Below are 16,329 nucleotides of genomic sequence, written 5' to 3'. Positions count from 1 at the left end.
AGAACTTGGGGGCCACACAGGGGGCCTCCTACAGGGGATATTCAGTGGTCACACAGTAACTTTTTGTGGCCATGGTCAATGTCGAACCCTGTAATGGATAAGCTTTGTCACATGAACACTTGATGTGTCTCCCTCCTCTCTAGCTTTGCTATGCTGCTCAAAAGCTTGAAATGATGTGGTAATACATATAAATTTCCCTATGAAAAGAAACAGTATATAAATATGTCTTCAGTATAAAAAGTACTGTAAAGCATTTTTTTATTTTGACTTGCAATATATTCTACAGACAAGGTACATAGAAAATAGCATATAATGAGAATATAGAAATTCTTGACCCCCTGAATAACATTAATTTGGGGCCCCTTACAGTTGATACTCTAAAACACCTGATGTGCTTTATTGTACAAAAGCATGCCAATGTGTATTTATATATAAGAAGGCTGACAGGCAAATCTGTACTCGTGACTGTGTTAAAATGAGTGTTTGCCCTGGAGAAAGCAATAAGTTTACTGGTTTTCAGCCATTCATACCTTGCGTGAAGCAGAGAGCCCCACTTTCAACATCATGTCCAAGAGGAAATGACTCAAAATCCATCCATCATCATTTGTATTCTGGAAAACTACTTTTTGGCATACATCTAGAGGTCCCCCTTGTGGCTAAAATATCTTGCTGTCAATTTCAGCAGCCTCTTATTAACCTGCACCACGCAGTAGTCCCCGGTCAGTCAATCCAGAAACTCAAGAATCTAAGCCAGTCTTCCCATTGGAGCATATCTCCTTCAGCAGTATGGCAGACTCTCTGCACAGGCTGTGCCATCTCCCTCCAAAGGCTGCTTCACAAACAGTCGAGGAGCGTGGCAAATGGGGTAGCAAAAAGGAGTTTGTTCTCTCTGTGGCTGGTGCTATTATTGGGCTTGGAAATGTGTGGAGATTTCCATATCTGTGCTACAAAAATGGTGGTGGTGAGTATTTCTGTTTATTATTCTCTCAGTGTAGTATTCATCCCCAATCTCCACTTCATAAAAGGTGTCAGATGCAAACTTTTAAAAACTACTTTACCTTGTTGTTGTCTATAAACTAGAGAAACAAAGAAAATAATTTGCAGGTTGTTAAAGTATTCTTTATTGTTGTTGTTATTGTTTTTAGATTTTGTTTGTTTGTTTGTTTGTTTGTTTCACTCTGCTTGTTTGGGTTGTCTCCTGCAATGGTTGCTGTAAAATAGTGAAAGACTGGTGAACCAGAAAGAGAAATCCACAGTGGACAAAGGGAAACTTTTTAAGCTTGAAAAACCTGCAGCATTTTATATGTGACAGACTGATGACTGCTTCATTTTAAGTTCATCTCAGTTTTATAGCCACAAATTCTGAAAGCTATGCACTCTAAAACTTTCAGTCTGTGTCTCCCCCTGCCTCACATCTGATGATTAAGGATTTGACAGGTCATAAAAGGCTATGAAAACAATGTACACTCCGTGTTTGTGCAAAGAGCACAGTCACATTCTTTGCTGAATCCCTACAGGTTTTATTTAAACACCATAGCCCCAGGCTGGTTTCACGTCCCTCGAATTGATCACATACCGAAACTCAATCTTTTACACAAGTGCTGTAAACAGGATGTAGAAATGGATGTTTTAAAGTCATTCAAAGAGTCTAATATGGTGATACTGCTTAAACTATAACTAACAAGAACCTACTAGATTCTAGTTATAATCTGAAATTTAAGTAAAGATTATTTTAAAATGTTTTTCTTTCCTCAATCGTGATTTATTTCTGTCTCTGACATAATGAGTAAAGAGCAGACAGCATACAGACATAAGTCAGGAAGTGAGCATCCAATGAAAGGTCACTGCTTTATCTGGAGAAGACGATGCACTTATGAGATATGTATACATGCGCGGTGTGTAACTGCACTATTAACCAGTACTGTTAACACTATCAACAGTTACTATTACTATTACTGCACCAATGTTATTTTTATGTCAGATCAGGCTGTTACAGCTAAATCTGTGAGTTGCACTAGCTACAAAACACATTTTACTGTGGAGGTACCCAGCTAAGATATTGAATTTAATAGTGGCATATTTAAACTTTCCCAGTTTTTCCAAAACAATATTCCCAAAGTACCCCTGACTCCACCCAACTTCTATCCAAACTGCCCATGTCCAGTGTATCTGTGAACTGTAAGATATCAGCTTTGCATGTATTTTTGAGGGCTCGATTACCTTTATGATCAGTTGTTAAGCACTTTCATGGTGACGTAATGGCAAAAAATGGGAAACTTTACTTTCTATAGAACAACAAATACATTTAAATGAATGAAACCAACAGTGATCTACTCATGTAACACTTATTCCTCGAAAGGTTTGAGGCTCATCACCTTACACAACGTACTGTTTCATATTTTTTTCTCAGCGTAAAGGTGAGGAAAGCACTTCCCAAAGTTGCCATGTATGGAGGGTTTTAATGACCAAAATAAAATATCTAGATACATAAATAATTAGATAATAAAGTGCTTAAATCAATGACTAAATGTATAATAATATAACACCATTTTTAAATGAATAACCCATTAATATTTCAAATTCATTCAAAAATCAACATGTTAATTTTGACAGCACTAATGAAAAAGTAAGCCTGGCTTGTTCTTCATGATTGCTGATGTTCCACATCACAGCTGCCAGTGACATGGTCATCTTTCTGGTTCCTGGCTGTGATATGTGACACCAGCAAATGGTTATGCAACTTAACCTGATATAACTGATGCCGCTCTGCTCCATTCCATTCTTTATGGTATGCTCAGACACTCTTGTTTCACCAGGTCATGGATTCTCAAGTCAAACAGCATGTAATGTTCAATTGTATAATGCCTTAGATCAAAAGAAGGACAGCCAGCTTGACTAGCGTTGAGTAGCATTATTATTTAGTGATTCAGTTATCTAAGCATTTAATTCTAGAATTATTATGTCACATGTCACAGTCAAATGGTGATCTCTAAATATAATGTATGTACTTTGAGAAGGTCATACCCAACAGAGACTTATAGCTTGTTCGTGTCGTGTTGCGTGTTGCATGTTACGCGATGATTCCACTCAGCTCTTTTAAGCTCACTTGTACTACTTCAGGCCTGGAATTAAGTCATTCTTAGGGCAAGGTTACTTTGGCTTTTAACAAATGCAAATTGATCGGGGCAGGTGGCTCGACTGTACGGGACCAGGCCAGACCAATGGTGGAATAACAGTAAGTGATAATCATTATGAATATTATGCAATTAACATGTAGGAGTCAGTGTAGTGAAAAACAGTATTGAGTTTATTAAAACTTCCACAAAATACGTTCTGACTGATTTTTTAAAATGTAAACAACTCATTATGATAGAATAGTCTTTAAATGGGCTACGCATGATCAAGGTGAATCTGAAGTTTCAACACCTGTGCATCTATTAGCATTTAAACTTAAATGATTGATATTTACACAGTACAGTGTTTAGCTGCTTGTGCTTATCACAGAGCATTGTTTATTTGCTAGCTGTTACTGTGGGAGAAATCTCGCACTGTCCAGCATGATGATGGAAACACTGGGAAACATGAGTTTGTTTATTTGCTGCGTTGCATGTAGTTTGAATGAGGAAATCCACAACTTAGTTTAAAAGCCACAGTTACTCGTGGACTTGTTGGGCCTGATTCTGGCAGTTTCGAGCCACTGACTGTTGCTAGACAAACCTTTTGAATGCGTCCATGATGAAAAGAAATGCTCAGCACGTGCAGTGCACGGCCAGCAACAAAAATTGGTTTAAGACCAAGCACTGGAACAAATTGCAGAGCCTTCGTGACATCATTTTTGGCCCTCTCACCCTTGCACAGGGGACACTGCATACACCATAAATGTAGCTTAACTTCCACTCCAGAAAAGCCTCTCCAGTGTTTTTGTGATGTGGAACAAATGGTTCAATATCATTATGCCCTGCAAGGACTGCCTAAAAGCAACCAACTAACCTCAAGGAGGATGTCTGATGGCTCTCAGCTGAACTGTGCAAAAAGGACTCTTTATCCAATATTATTGACATTACAGCCACACGGTTCAAAAAGATCTCAATCATGAACTCAACCATGTTGGATACAATCCTCTGGGTCCCAGCTTTACGTGGATGGCCCTTGTCCTGTTCCACTAGTAGGACATGGCAAGGCGGGAAGATGCTGAGCTGCCTCGCCTCCGTCCATAAACATCTTGAACCGCTTTGCCCTGCTGTCGACTGAGGCAACAGCTCACCCTGCCTCTGTGGCTCATGCTGTTCCCTTGGTCGATGTTGTTCTTCCCATGTGAAACTGGACCCTGCTTCAGCTGGGAAAACTCCTGCTGTAACGGCTGCCCCAGCTGCTGTGATGGCTGACCCACCTCCCGTTGATGCTACCACTTAGGGTTGATGGAGTTATCCAATGGGAAATCACCTCTGTGACACTGAGCATCATAGGTCCCTTCTCCTCCTCAGCTGATCAGGTGCTGGACGGAGCTGTGTCATCATGACCTGCTGTGCACCAGCCTTCCTAATGCTCGGGCAGATTGGTCAGTCCCAGTCCCAGTGCCACTCCCTCAGGCTAACAACATGTATCCCATCTAAACACTGTCTCTTGTGACCTCAATTACTGTAACTCAACCAGTAAATTGGAGTTTCTCACAACTTAGAGCTGACAGCATAAGTGCTCTTTCCAAATTATGTTCCCCCAATTATACGTGCTTCAACTCCTCTAGGCTCAATGGTAGAGGAGGTGGACTTACAGTTGTCTTTAAAAACTTTGCCCACATCTCAGTGGAGAAACCTCCCAACTTTGAAGTACTGATGTTGAAAATCAACCGTGATATCCCTGCGTGCGTTTTTTTTGTTGTTGTTTTTTTGCATTTGCATTTGCTGTGCATGCTGTTCTATAAAAAAAATTGTTTTACTATATTGTATGGAATTATATTTTGTGAAGCATCTTGTAACTTTTGAAATGCGCTCTAATAAAGTTTCTTCTTCTCGTTCTTCTTTCTTTTCTTATCATGATTATATTCACAATACTGTAGCCACATGTGGCTTGTAGATCTGGTTTCAATATGAATTTTTAGTTGGTTATTACACTAAATGTGTACAGTCATCATCACTATGCAGCTCTACAGCCGCAGCTCCCACGTGTTAACATATCTTGTCTGCCAGCACTAAACCACAATTATATTTGAGTTGATTAGATTATGTTCAGACTGAAAGTGATCAACAGAGACAAATTGTAAAACAAGTGAAATATCTGCCATTAGAGGGTTTGCTGCATTTCTCTTCCTTATAGTAGAGTCAAATTAAAATCTTGTCATTTTAGACTGTTGATCAGACAAAACAACTTTTGGCTGCCATGTTGGAATCTGGGAACTGGTGACAGCCTTTTTTTTTTTTTTTTTGGACTGTTTTCTGATGTTTTACAGACTACTCTCAATTAATTTAAAGATAACCAATAGATTTAATTGGAAAATGAAAACAATTATTAGTTGTAACATTATGTAAAAAAAAAAAAAAAAAAAGCAGTGTTCCTTTTACAAAGGCCCATGACCTGATACAACGGACTTGTTTTCACAGTATAAAGGTGCATACGACACATAGACTGTATAAAAATGACAGACCAAAACCATTTTTTTGTCTTTGGTTGTGAACATGTTTATTTCTGCTGTAAAGTTGGACATTTTAATGTGGGTTAGGGTCTATGGGGATTGGGTTAAAAACAAAATTTAAGAGTGCGCTATTCTTTTAATTTTAAACTTCTGCTTCAGAGTACAATTCTCCTCCTCTATGGTTTGTACAAAGTAATTTTTTTTTTTTTTTTTTTTTTTTGGGGGGGGGGGGGGGTATTTTAGCCTTTATCATAGAGACAGCTGAAGGTGTGACAGAAAAGGGGGCAGACAGAGAGGGGACAGCACACAGCAAATGAGCCACAGGTGGGAGTCAAACCTGCAGCCACTGCAGAGGACTGACAGCCTCAACACATGGGGTGCACACCCTACTAACTGTAATGTAAATGTAATGCAAAATTTACAGGCCATTATCCCATTTGGGTTGGATGTAGAAATGTGCAAATGTGTGTTACATGTGTGCTGGCAGGTTACTGGGGACACAAATGCAGAACTGGTGCTGTTCAAATGATTTATTTCAAAAATGGCAATAAAGAAAAGGCTTATGGGATGGTGTGGCAGGCAAAGGTCAAATCCAAAGAAAGCAGTCCAAACAAGTAAACAAATCCATTGTGGGATTGTTGGCAGAAATTAGTATTTGAGTCATGAATGCAATTTTTTTCTATATGTTATATAGTATTGTCATGTAGAATAATGTATTAGTAAGTGCTTTACAATGACTAATAAAGAGCCAATATGCTACTAATATGCATGCATATAAGAATAAGAAACTAGTTAATGGTAAATATGTGTACCTGATTATAATATATATAAGGAGCGTTATTCACACCGCGCTTTTCCTGAGGGCCTGTGTCTTTACAAGCATGTGTCCAACTCAGAAAAAAAGCCCTCCTCGACACCAGTCGCGTATCAATTTACAGTGAAAGTCGTAAGAGTAACTGTTATTTATTCATGCTTGCAGGTGCATTCTTCATCCCTTACATCCTGTTTCTTATGACTTGTGGCATTCCTCTGTTTGTACTGGAGACGGCACTGGGTCAGTACACCAGTCAGGGAGGAATCATGTGCTGGAGGAAAGTCTGCCCCTTGTTTGAAGGTGAGGTACACCTGGCAGGATTGTGATGTACTGAGCAGGATTAAAAAGGAAATACTACCAATGTTAACATTTTATGTTTTGTCCAGGCATGGGGTACGCCAGCCAAATGATCATTTTCTATGGATGTATCAGCTACATTGTGATTTTGGCCTGGGCTTTTCTCTACTTTTTCTCGTCCTTCTCTGGCGAGCTGCCATGGGCCACCTGTAATAACACATGGAATACAGGTAAAGTAATTATTTGCCTTCAAGGATTCTAAGTATTATCTCTCTCCCACACATATGCCACTATTGTGTCTTAATTGTATTTGTTATAAGTATATATACATTTATTTGAAATATCGATAAAAGCTTTTTTCATTTAAACAAGTTAATGTTCAAAAAACAATTAATTTATCATGTAGCTCTGATCTAATAACGCATTAACTGAGTATGCTTTTTCAATTTTAACTGTGTTTAACAATACTTTGATATATTTCAGATTCTTGTGTGGTATTGAACAACTATAATGCCAGTGCTAACTGGACCTCGCCTGTGAATATATCATCGTCTGTAATAGAGTTTTGGCAGTAAGTTTTTATCCAAGTGAGACTGAATAATAATAGAAATTATTCACAGACTGTGTTATCAGTGGATAAGAAGATAAACATTGCAAAGTTGTGTAATAAAGACGAGCCCTTTGAATGGATGAAAGTTCAGACATCTTAACACCTTAGACAGACAGGACAATATCGAGTTCCTCTCCAGAGCGGTAACAAATGCGTGTTCGTGCACATACACATACACAGAAGTATTGTTTGGCATTGGTTGGGTGTGTACAAAATTGGCATAATTCACTGGCAACTAATCAGTCTGTTGTACGTGTCAGGGCAGGACAGATTCCAGCGTTACCAGTTTTATAACGTAGTGTTATGTGCTCATGTAATTCTGGAGCTGAGGTTTAATCAGCCAGAATAATCAAAAACACCTGTGTTTCTTTTCAAATGACTCGTTTAAAATGACGATTAGATCAGTTGAGTAACGGAGGTCACGTGATCAGCACTGATGCAGGAAAACATAAGCATACTCTTTGACTAAATAGCACACTGGTCTTATAATTAGTGCACTTTCCTTTATTTCTTAAATTCTTCTTTGAGTTGTTGGGTTGTTGTGTTAGGGGTAATCCGGTGCCGATGTCACATTCATGTCATATAGGACATTAAGGTAGAGATGGGAAAGATTTCCATATTAATGACTTGCGAAAATTCACATCATCAAGATGGTTACAGAGTTGGTTATAAGGCGTCTATATTTGTTTGATTTCAGGAACTTCTGTATTATTATATGCCAGGTTGGATTCATCAGAGCAATATCTATATTACACTTATAAATAGCATTTATGTCAACATCCAAGTTGTAATTATGAGTTTCCGAAGAAAGATCCAACATATTTGACTTGGTGCTCAAAATATGTAATTAATGAAGAGGCAAGCAAATGTGGATGCCTCGCGTCAATCAAAGTTTGTCACGGAAGGTAATTAAACCCATTTTTATTGTATATATTGTCACAGTAAATTGTCAACGCAAGCTTCTCGAGTTAAGAGGTGAACGCCCCAAGTTGTAAACATGGGAATTGTTTTCCATCTCTATCATCCATCCCATGTGACATAAATGCGGCGTCAACACTAAACAGCTTTACTATCCAGCTCGTTTGTCAATTTACAGGCTTCACATATTCATTTTTTCATTCATTTTGGCTGAATAGAGCTCGTGTCAGGACTATGTGGACATGTCCAGGCTGCATTTGATTGACATCTCCTTCACCCTTTCAATATATTTTTGCTGTATCTGTTAGGGCGGGACAGTTCTCACCTTATGCAAACTCCTTACGTAGCTCCCCCAAAGTTCAGCTTGAAAAGGGGTCTAATCAGCCAGAATAATTGAAGACACCTGTGTTTTAAAGGTATGAAGGGCCCTTGATTGCACATTCAAGCATGTATTATTATGAATAGTTTGCTGAGCTTCAACATCATTAGACCTTTCCCCGTGACTTTTTGACTTGTCAATCACAGCTGTAACTAGTAAAACTAAGAATGGCTGCATTCCAGTTAAGTGTACCAGTGGCAGGACATTGATGTAATGAATCCATCATTGTTGGTTACACTTGTGATTTTGAAAATACATCAAAATGTCTACATGTATTGTCGGTGGGCCTTCTTCACATACTCCACTAGTTGAGAAAATGTACCTCAACGGAGGATCCATGAGAAAATGAGAAAATCAACTGTGGCAGGTATAATTTTCTTTTTGTCGGCTTATTGTAACATCATGAAAAAGCCAAATTGATGATTTGCGATGTACAAATACTGTACATGTGTGAAGTCAGATCAATCTTAATATTAATGAATGCACACAGAAGAATTCATGAATGTATTTCAGGATTTCCATACAAAAGACTCTCCACATGAATATTTTTCAATGCTCACACAAATGTTTATCATTGTATAGAAATGTAAAGGAAATCCACAAATGAAAAAAAACCCACAGACGAATGCAGTGAAGCACTAAATATGAGAGTAATGGATATGCATGATACAGTATGTGTTTTTCCTCAAATTACAGGCAACGGGTGCTTAACATATCCACCGGCATAGAGGTCTTGGGAAAAATCCAGTGGGACCTTTCTTTGTGTCTTCTTCTGGCCTGGATCATCTGCTACTTCTGTGTATGGAAGGGGGTGAGATCCACAGGAAAGGTGAGGCCAGAATGACAAATCCTGAGTCAGACATGAGATTCCACTCACTCATCTTTATTTCTTAATTTAATTTCAAATTTTCAGTTTTCTTTTTCGAACCACTTTCATGTTAACACAATCAGCGATCGACTGTTACAAAGTTACATCACCCACTGACATAGCAGGTCAGTGACAGAAGACATTTGTTTGATGCTGTAAAAAGAAGGCAGGTGCAAAACAGGATTTCTGCACTGTAAGAAGTACACACATTCATTAATACAACTGTGATCTTGAAGTAGCTGGCAAGGAATCTGAAACTGTTTCACAACCGGGTATGAAACTGCCAGTCTGGATCCACCTGTGTGCCATGAGGCTGGCACAGTGCCTGAGGTGTGTTATGAAAAATAACGAGAAACCCAAAAGACGCAGGCGCGGGTTATGTGGCTTATATACCACACTCCCCTCAGGCGGCTTGGCTCTCTTGTGTGCACATGCCTCGCCTTCTTACAGAATACGTAATATGTGAGATTGAGATTTCTTTAGGAGGATACAGATTTGCTGATGTTGTTCCAACTCAATACAGGTTTGGAATACATAAAGCCCTTCAATTAGCCTGTCGTGAGAAAGTGTGAAAGAGATATTTGCAGATCTTGGGCATCTGCGCCAAATACTGTAGTTACCCAACGTGACTCACTCCCTACTCCTGTCTTTTCTCCCCAACGCCTCAAGCAGGTCACATAGATATTTCCTCAGTCACACATGATATGCTTAATCATTTTTGCGAGTTTCTGCAGGATATGTAGAAAATCCTTGGTGGTAAAAAAAAAAAAAGTAAAATAAAAGTTGGTTATATTGATAAACTAAAAAAAGGACCAGTTGATCTCACAGAATTGCTCCTCGTGTCACTGGCCAACTTTTCCGTTTGGCCACAATAACATGTTATAGAGTAGTATTCTCTCATTTATGACAAACTGATTTTCTTCTTAAATATAGGCTACCTACTTCACAGCCACATTCCCCTTCATCATGTTGGTGGTGCTGTTTGTTAGAGGAATGACTCTACCCGGAGCTTTACTTGGTATCAAATACTACCTGTACCCCAATCCTGCACGGCTCGCTGACCCACAGGTATCATTCAGTTACGTTCTAATATACATCGAATTATTCTCAAGCAAAAGTTGTTTTGGGGTCAAATAATTTTTTATTGTTTGTAGGTTTGGATGGATGCTGGAACCCAAATATTTTATTCATATGCCATATGTTTGGGATGCCTGACTACACTTGGGAGTTACAACAAGTACAACAACAACTGTTACAGGTGAGGACTTTAGTGTGACTGAGAATGATGTCTCTGTTTCAGTGGCTGAAGATGCTCCATATAAATCAGCCATCTGTTTGTTTTTTCTACTCATTTTTACTTAGTTTCATTGGACTGCAAGCTATTTTAACATAGTTGTTCTTTAAAGTTCAAGGTGACTTTTTTTTGTCTTTTTGTCTCTCTTTGTGTCTTTTTGCAGAGACTCCTTCTATCTCTGCTTGTTGAACAGCGGGACCAGTTTTATGTCCGGCTTTGCCATTTTCTCAGTTCTGGGATACATGTCCCAAAAGCAGGGTGTTGACATTCACACAGTTGCTGAGTCAGGTATGAATGTGAATCTAGTCAGTGCCAGTTAATACGACTTTAGACTGTCAGAGTATATGAAGCTGTTTTGTGAATTTCAATCAGCACTGCTTCCAGATTTTGATCATTCAGTGAAAATGAAAAGAATGTAAACAACTGTTTGCTGTCATTATTTGGACATTTTTAGAAATGTTCAAATGGGTACTTAATTTTCAGTTTTATCTGTTAGGATTATTCTGACTAAAAACCAAAGCTGCATCAAACAGCAATGGCTCACTCACTGTTGGTTTCACTCTGCAGGTCCTGGCCTTGTGTTCATAGTCTACCCACAAGCCGTGACCCTTCTCCCGTGTCCTCAGGTCTGGTCCTTGTGCTTCTTCTCCATGATCATCTTGTTAGGAATAGACGGTCAGGTCAGTTGTAGCCTTCCTTATGTTTACCAAAAGCTTCCTGCAGTTTCTTCTTTTCTGGTCCCTATTCTAACCTGTCTTTCCACCATTCTCCAGTTTGTTGGGCTGGAAAGCATCATGACCTCAATAACGGATCTCTACCCTTCCCAATTCCGAAAGGGATATCGTCGAGAGCTTCTTCTGCTGCTGATCTGTACTGTTTGCTATTTATTTGGCCTGTTATTGGTGTCACAGGTAAGCTGGAAAGACTACATTCATTGACGGTCATGTAAGCAATTCATCATGTGAGAGATGGATTGCAGTCTGATCAGCTGACATCTTTTAAAAACACCATTTCTTTCTCATTGAAGGCTAACATCAGAAGCAGCTGTTCACTTGGCACAAAATAAAAGGCAATCGATATTCAGTCCAATTTATTTCCTGTTTTCATATTAGGCTGGCGCATACATTCTGCAGATCTTTGATCACTATGTGTGCAGCGGTCCCACTCTTCTTCTGATGGCAATCTTGCAGTCAGTGGTTATTGGATGGATTTATGGTAAGATATATTTATCAATGGTACAACTGTCTTTTGATTTTTATGTGTTACATTGACGTCATGCTAATTGTACAACCTCACAACCAAAGCTACATCTCTATTCTACACTTTTCTATTGATTCAAAGACGTTGTAGCCCTCTTGCCTTGTATGTTGGCCAATCACAGGTCATTTCAGAGAGGGGGCATTCTTATTGGCTGTTCTACGAAAGCAGATGCGCATGCACAGCCCTTCAGAAAGTGAAAGCCGAGGGTACATCCCTCTGCTGTTGTGGTCCGCCATCTTGAGGGCCATCTCAAAGATTTTATTTCTGCTCTGAGAAGCGAGAGTGGATCTGTTAGGAGCCAAGAGCAAGGATACACAAGAGCAGTTTTCATGGAAGTCTTATACAGGCCAACATGTCCCCTTGTTGGATATTAATTAATTGATTTGATGCTGTAGCTGATCAAACTGATCTGCTACATACATTAACACATTCTGCCAGTAGAAATGGTTCCTGTGTCTCTGAGCAGGACACAGTGTAAATACAGACTGCAGGTTGTGTGAAACCACTGCTGCTCTGGCTTTGGTTCTGATAACTGTGTGTCTTTATTAGTATGTGCAGACACAAATTCATCAAAAGTCTCTCCAGCTGTTCAAGCCAACTGGTTGGGGAGAAAAGATGCCAGAAATGACGTTGGAGTGGTACTCGGAGAGCGAGTTTGAAAATAAAAATGCATGGTAGAAGGAGAATAATTCAAATGATTCCAGTGCGAAGAAGATGAAGAGCAAGCAAAGTGCCTGCATTCAAATCATCATGCCAGGTCAGCGAGGTGTCCAAAAATAAGTACGAAAGTACGAGAATGGTGAGAAATGATGAACTGGTGGCAGTGCAAAATCAACCAGAGAAGAAACGGAATGGAGTTGATCAGAATATCTGTATGGACACCAAAGGATTTGGGGCATTTATTGCAATGGTTAATAATTGTGCTACTGAAATACAGGGAAAGTCCAAAAGGATTAAGCTCAATTGAATGTTGTGGACATATCTGGAGATACACTGAATGAAGGATTTGCACCGACTCTGACAATTGGTTCAAGGTTATAAAATGGACAATGTAATGAATGGAGTCACTCTGGTTTAACACGGTAAATACTTTTCACTGTGGAGCTGTTAAAATCCAGGAGGTGGCTGTAATTATGCAAATTATATGGCTGGCAACCACCATAAAACTCCAGAGGTGAAACAGTTAAAGTCGTGAAACTGACAGCTGATCTAGATGTGATCAGCTGCACTGTCATTACAAACGCTTCACGTGACAGAAGAGATGTCTCTGCTTCTTTTCTCTTGACATGGTTTCCTCCATTTCCACACTCGTACCTCTCTGCCAGCGGCTGCACAAAGTGAGAGTGAAAGTGAAAACCTGATTTAGTGGTGGAAAATCCGACAACTTTTGCCCTCAAAGGCACGTGTGTGCAAAACACGTGTGTGAACACGTACCAGAGCTTCGGGCTCATTACGCGCATTGCCATAGTGCTCACATCCACAAGTGGCAAAGAGGCATGATGACAAACAGTGAAGAATAAGGGGGAAGTGGTGTGTGTGTGGCTCTACGAAGCACAGTGTTTCACAGGTCAATCAAGTCCTGCTGCCATCCCAACTTGTGTGTTTGGTGGGAATGTCAGGATGTCAGCAGATATAGTTGTCTTGAGTTCTGAGTTTGCTGTTGATGATGACATTCTAAATTCAAAGGCACAGTGCCATTTTATATACTCACTGCAAAAACAGTGAAATTTAGTATACACCTCATGCTGTGTTGTATGTATAAGTATGCATGGTATGTATGGAACTAGGAAAGAGCTTGTGTAATGTGTCTGTCTCTGTCCTAGGTGCTGAGCGCTTCAGTAGCAACATTGAGGACATGATTGGGTACAAACCACTGTCGGTGATGAAGTACAGCTGGATGTATGGCACCCCTCTTATTTGCAGTGTAAGTGTTTAAATTATATTTATAGAAATTACTTCTCCTTTTGACCCCAACAATGTTCATATATATGTGATTTGTTTCCCTTTAAAGGGCACACTTGTGTTTTTGATTGTGAGATACACCCCCATGAGGTTCAACAACACCTATGTTTATCCTTGGTGGACGTATTGTATCGGCTGGTTCCTGGCCATGTCATCTCTTACACTGATTCCAGTGACGATGGTCTGCAAACTGGCCAAAGGAAAAGGGACTCTCTGGCAGGTCAGTGGTGGTTGTTTGTGGGTGACTTGTTATTTTGCAGTTTTAAGAACCATTTGAGGCTGAAAAAACACTTTTTGTTACCTGTGCATAGGCCTACTGTCCTGCTGCAAGTGATATTCTTTGACAATATTAATGCCTTCCCCTAGCGTTTGAAGTCAAGCTCCAAACCTGCTGATGACCTTCCAGTGATGGCAAAGGAAATGGCAAGCATCAGTGCTGCCCTGAATGTCCCTGATGATGGAAAGAATGGCAAGATGTAATGAAATTCCAATCCTTTAAAAAAATAATCTTAAATAACTTTTCTTTTTTTTTTTTTGAATTATTATTATTATATGTAACCTAGGTCACAAAGAGTTAATGAAACACCTCAGCCAATCAGAATGCAGGTCCACATCACTAGTGGCAGGACAGAAAGCAGTTGTAGTCAGACGCTGGATGGCACTATAGGGAGAGTACCTGGTGCTGAATGGTAAAAATGTAACTTAGATAAAATGGTAAAAGCAAGATATAACATAAAGCAGTAACAGTCTGCACTTCGTCATAAGCTCGTAGATCTGTGTGTGTGTGTGTGCATCTGTGTGGCCATGTATTATTCATGGGGACATAAATGTACTCATATATAGTCATAATGAGGGGACTTGCCTTCCTTATGGGGACAAAATACAAGTCCCCGTAACGTATATGTTTAAAGTTTAGTATGAGGAGTTAAGGTTAGGTTTGTTAGGGTTAGGGTTAGGCAAGTGGTGGTTAGGGTTAGGGTTAAGATAAGTCTCCAGGAAATTAATGCAAGTCAATGTAATGTCCCTAAAAGTGAGGGGAACACAATTGTGTGTGTGTGTGTGTGTGTGTGTGTGTGTGTGTGTGTGTGTGTGTGTCACTGTAAGAGGTTCTGCTCACTGAAACCCACCAAGTGACAGAGAAACTATCGAATTGAGAGTGTTTTTTGATAAATATTTGCTGCACTACGAGGTGCTAAGCTAAGCTAGCGAGTTGAAGTGAATGGGCCTCGCTAACAGAATCAGCAGTAAGTGATAGACAGTGCGATTAACTGACTGTTTGACAACTCTGCTGGAAAGAATATAAAAAGGTGACATATGGAGTGTTTAATTGCTCAGTGCTGCCCTTTTGTACACTCTGTACAACAGAAAGAGGGAGAGTGCATCTGTGCAACACCAACTTGAAAAAGTCTTTCAAAATTACTGTCAAGGCCACTGCGACAGGCAGGAGAAGTCCTGCCTTCTGCTCGGGCTACAAAGGACCCTGCACAGTCTCCCAATCTTTTTGCCCTTCACTGAGCTTAATCTCACTACAGCAGAACACTTCCTAGCGATTAAACTGTCTGACAGGAGGTGAGCTAGCTCCCTTGCCAGGGTGTTGCTAACAAGGCATGTTTCTGCATTGCACTTGTTTAGCTTGCTAACTAGCTGCATTCCCTGCCATTTAGCCTAGCAAACAGCAGCATTGGTTTGCTAACAACTTGCCTGCTTACCATGCAAACTCAACCAGTGGAATGGCTCCAGAAGAGAAGAAAAGCTCTCAGGTCAGAGATGGATACACATGATGCTTGCCCAGTTTGTCGTGGCACATTGCATGCAAAAGCTACACTTGAAAAGCCTGTGCACATTGTCGCTGACTCCAGAAGAAAAACCTTAGGAGACATATGACTTTCCCGTCCAAGGTGCTAGGAAGCCCAGCCACTCGTGGAGACCCCCTGCTGTCCCAAGCCATCAAGTCCACGAGGGCAAAGCAGGACATTCGTGAGAGTGCAGACTGATGATATACTCCCTGCTAGAGTTTAATTTCAACCCATCCAAACAATTTCCCGTTTCCTGAGAAATATAATAATGGCAAAATGGGAAAAACTTAAACAAACAAATGAACATTTTGAGCATATTGAAATATATTTAGAAAATTTGCAGGACTAAAACTGTCTTAAAACACATGCAACAGCTGTGTGTGTGTGTGTGTGTGTGTGTGAAACATTGAAAGCTTACTGTGCTTAATAAGCACGTTCAACAGTATATTGAAATGCATATATCTCAGAGCTGCACTGAAAAAAAGACGGCCATAATTTCCTG

General features: G+C 39.9%; 1 protein-coding gene across 1 annotated transcript; it reads left to right on the top strand.

The window, feature by feature from the left end:
• The first annotated feature begins 742 nt into the window (after positions 1 to 742).
• slc6a11a (solute carrier family 6 member 11a) lies at positions 743 to 14,731 on the top strand. Its single transcript, XM_076747375.1, has 14 exons — positions 743 to 961; positions 6,609 to 6,743; positions 6,830 to 6,970; positions 7,224 to 7,311; positions 9,344 to 9,476; positions 10,449 to 10,583; positions 10,670 to 10,773; positions 10,973 to 11,097; positions 11,377 to 11,489; positions 11,583 to 11,720; positions 11,922 to 12,024; positions 13,893 to 13,993; positions 14,081 to 14,251; positions 14,398 to 14,731. The coding sequence occupies exons 1-14, from the start codon at positions 787 to 789 to the stop codon at positions 14,509 to 14,511; spliced, it is 1,776 nt and encodes a 591-aa protein (XP_076603490.1). The 5' UTR covers positions 743 to 786; the 3' UTR covers positions 14,512 to 14,731.
• The last annotated feature ends 1,598 nt before the right edge of the window (positions 14,732 to 16,329 follow it).

The sequence above is a fragment of the Chaetodon auriga genome, chromosome 2, assembly GCF_051107435.1.
Source record: "Chaetodon auriga isolate fChaAug3 chromosome 2, fChaAug3.hap1, whole genome shotgun sequence".
Classification (NCBI taxonomy): Eukaryota; Metazoa; Chordata; class Actinopteri; order Chaetodontiformes; family Chaetodontidae; genus Chaetodon; species Chaetodon auriga.
The sequence above is the reverse complement of the archived record's forward strand: the minus strand, read 5'-3'. Positions and strand labels throughout refer to the sequence as shown.

Bases quoted from the DNA above. Each gene is read 5' to 3' on its own strand.
- slc6a11a (XM_076747375.1), top strand. From the start codon at position 787: ATGGCAGACTCTCTGCACAGGCTGTGCCATCTCCCTCCAAAGGCTGCT. The intron at 10,584-10,669 runs GTATCATTCAGT...TATTGTTTGTAG, and splicing joins CACGGCTCGCTGACCCACAG to GTTTGGATGGATGCTGGAAC. The intron at 10,774-10,972 runs GTGAGGACTTTA...GTCTTTTTGCAG, and splicing joins TACAACAACAACTGTTACAG to AGACTCCTTCTATCTCTGCT.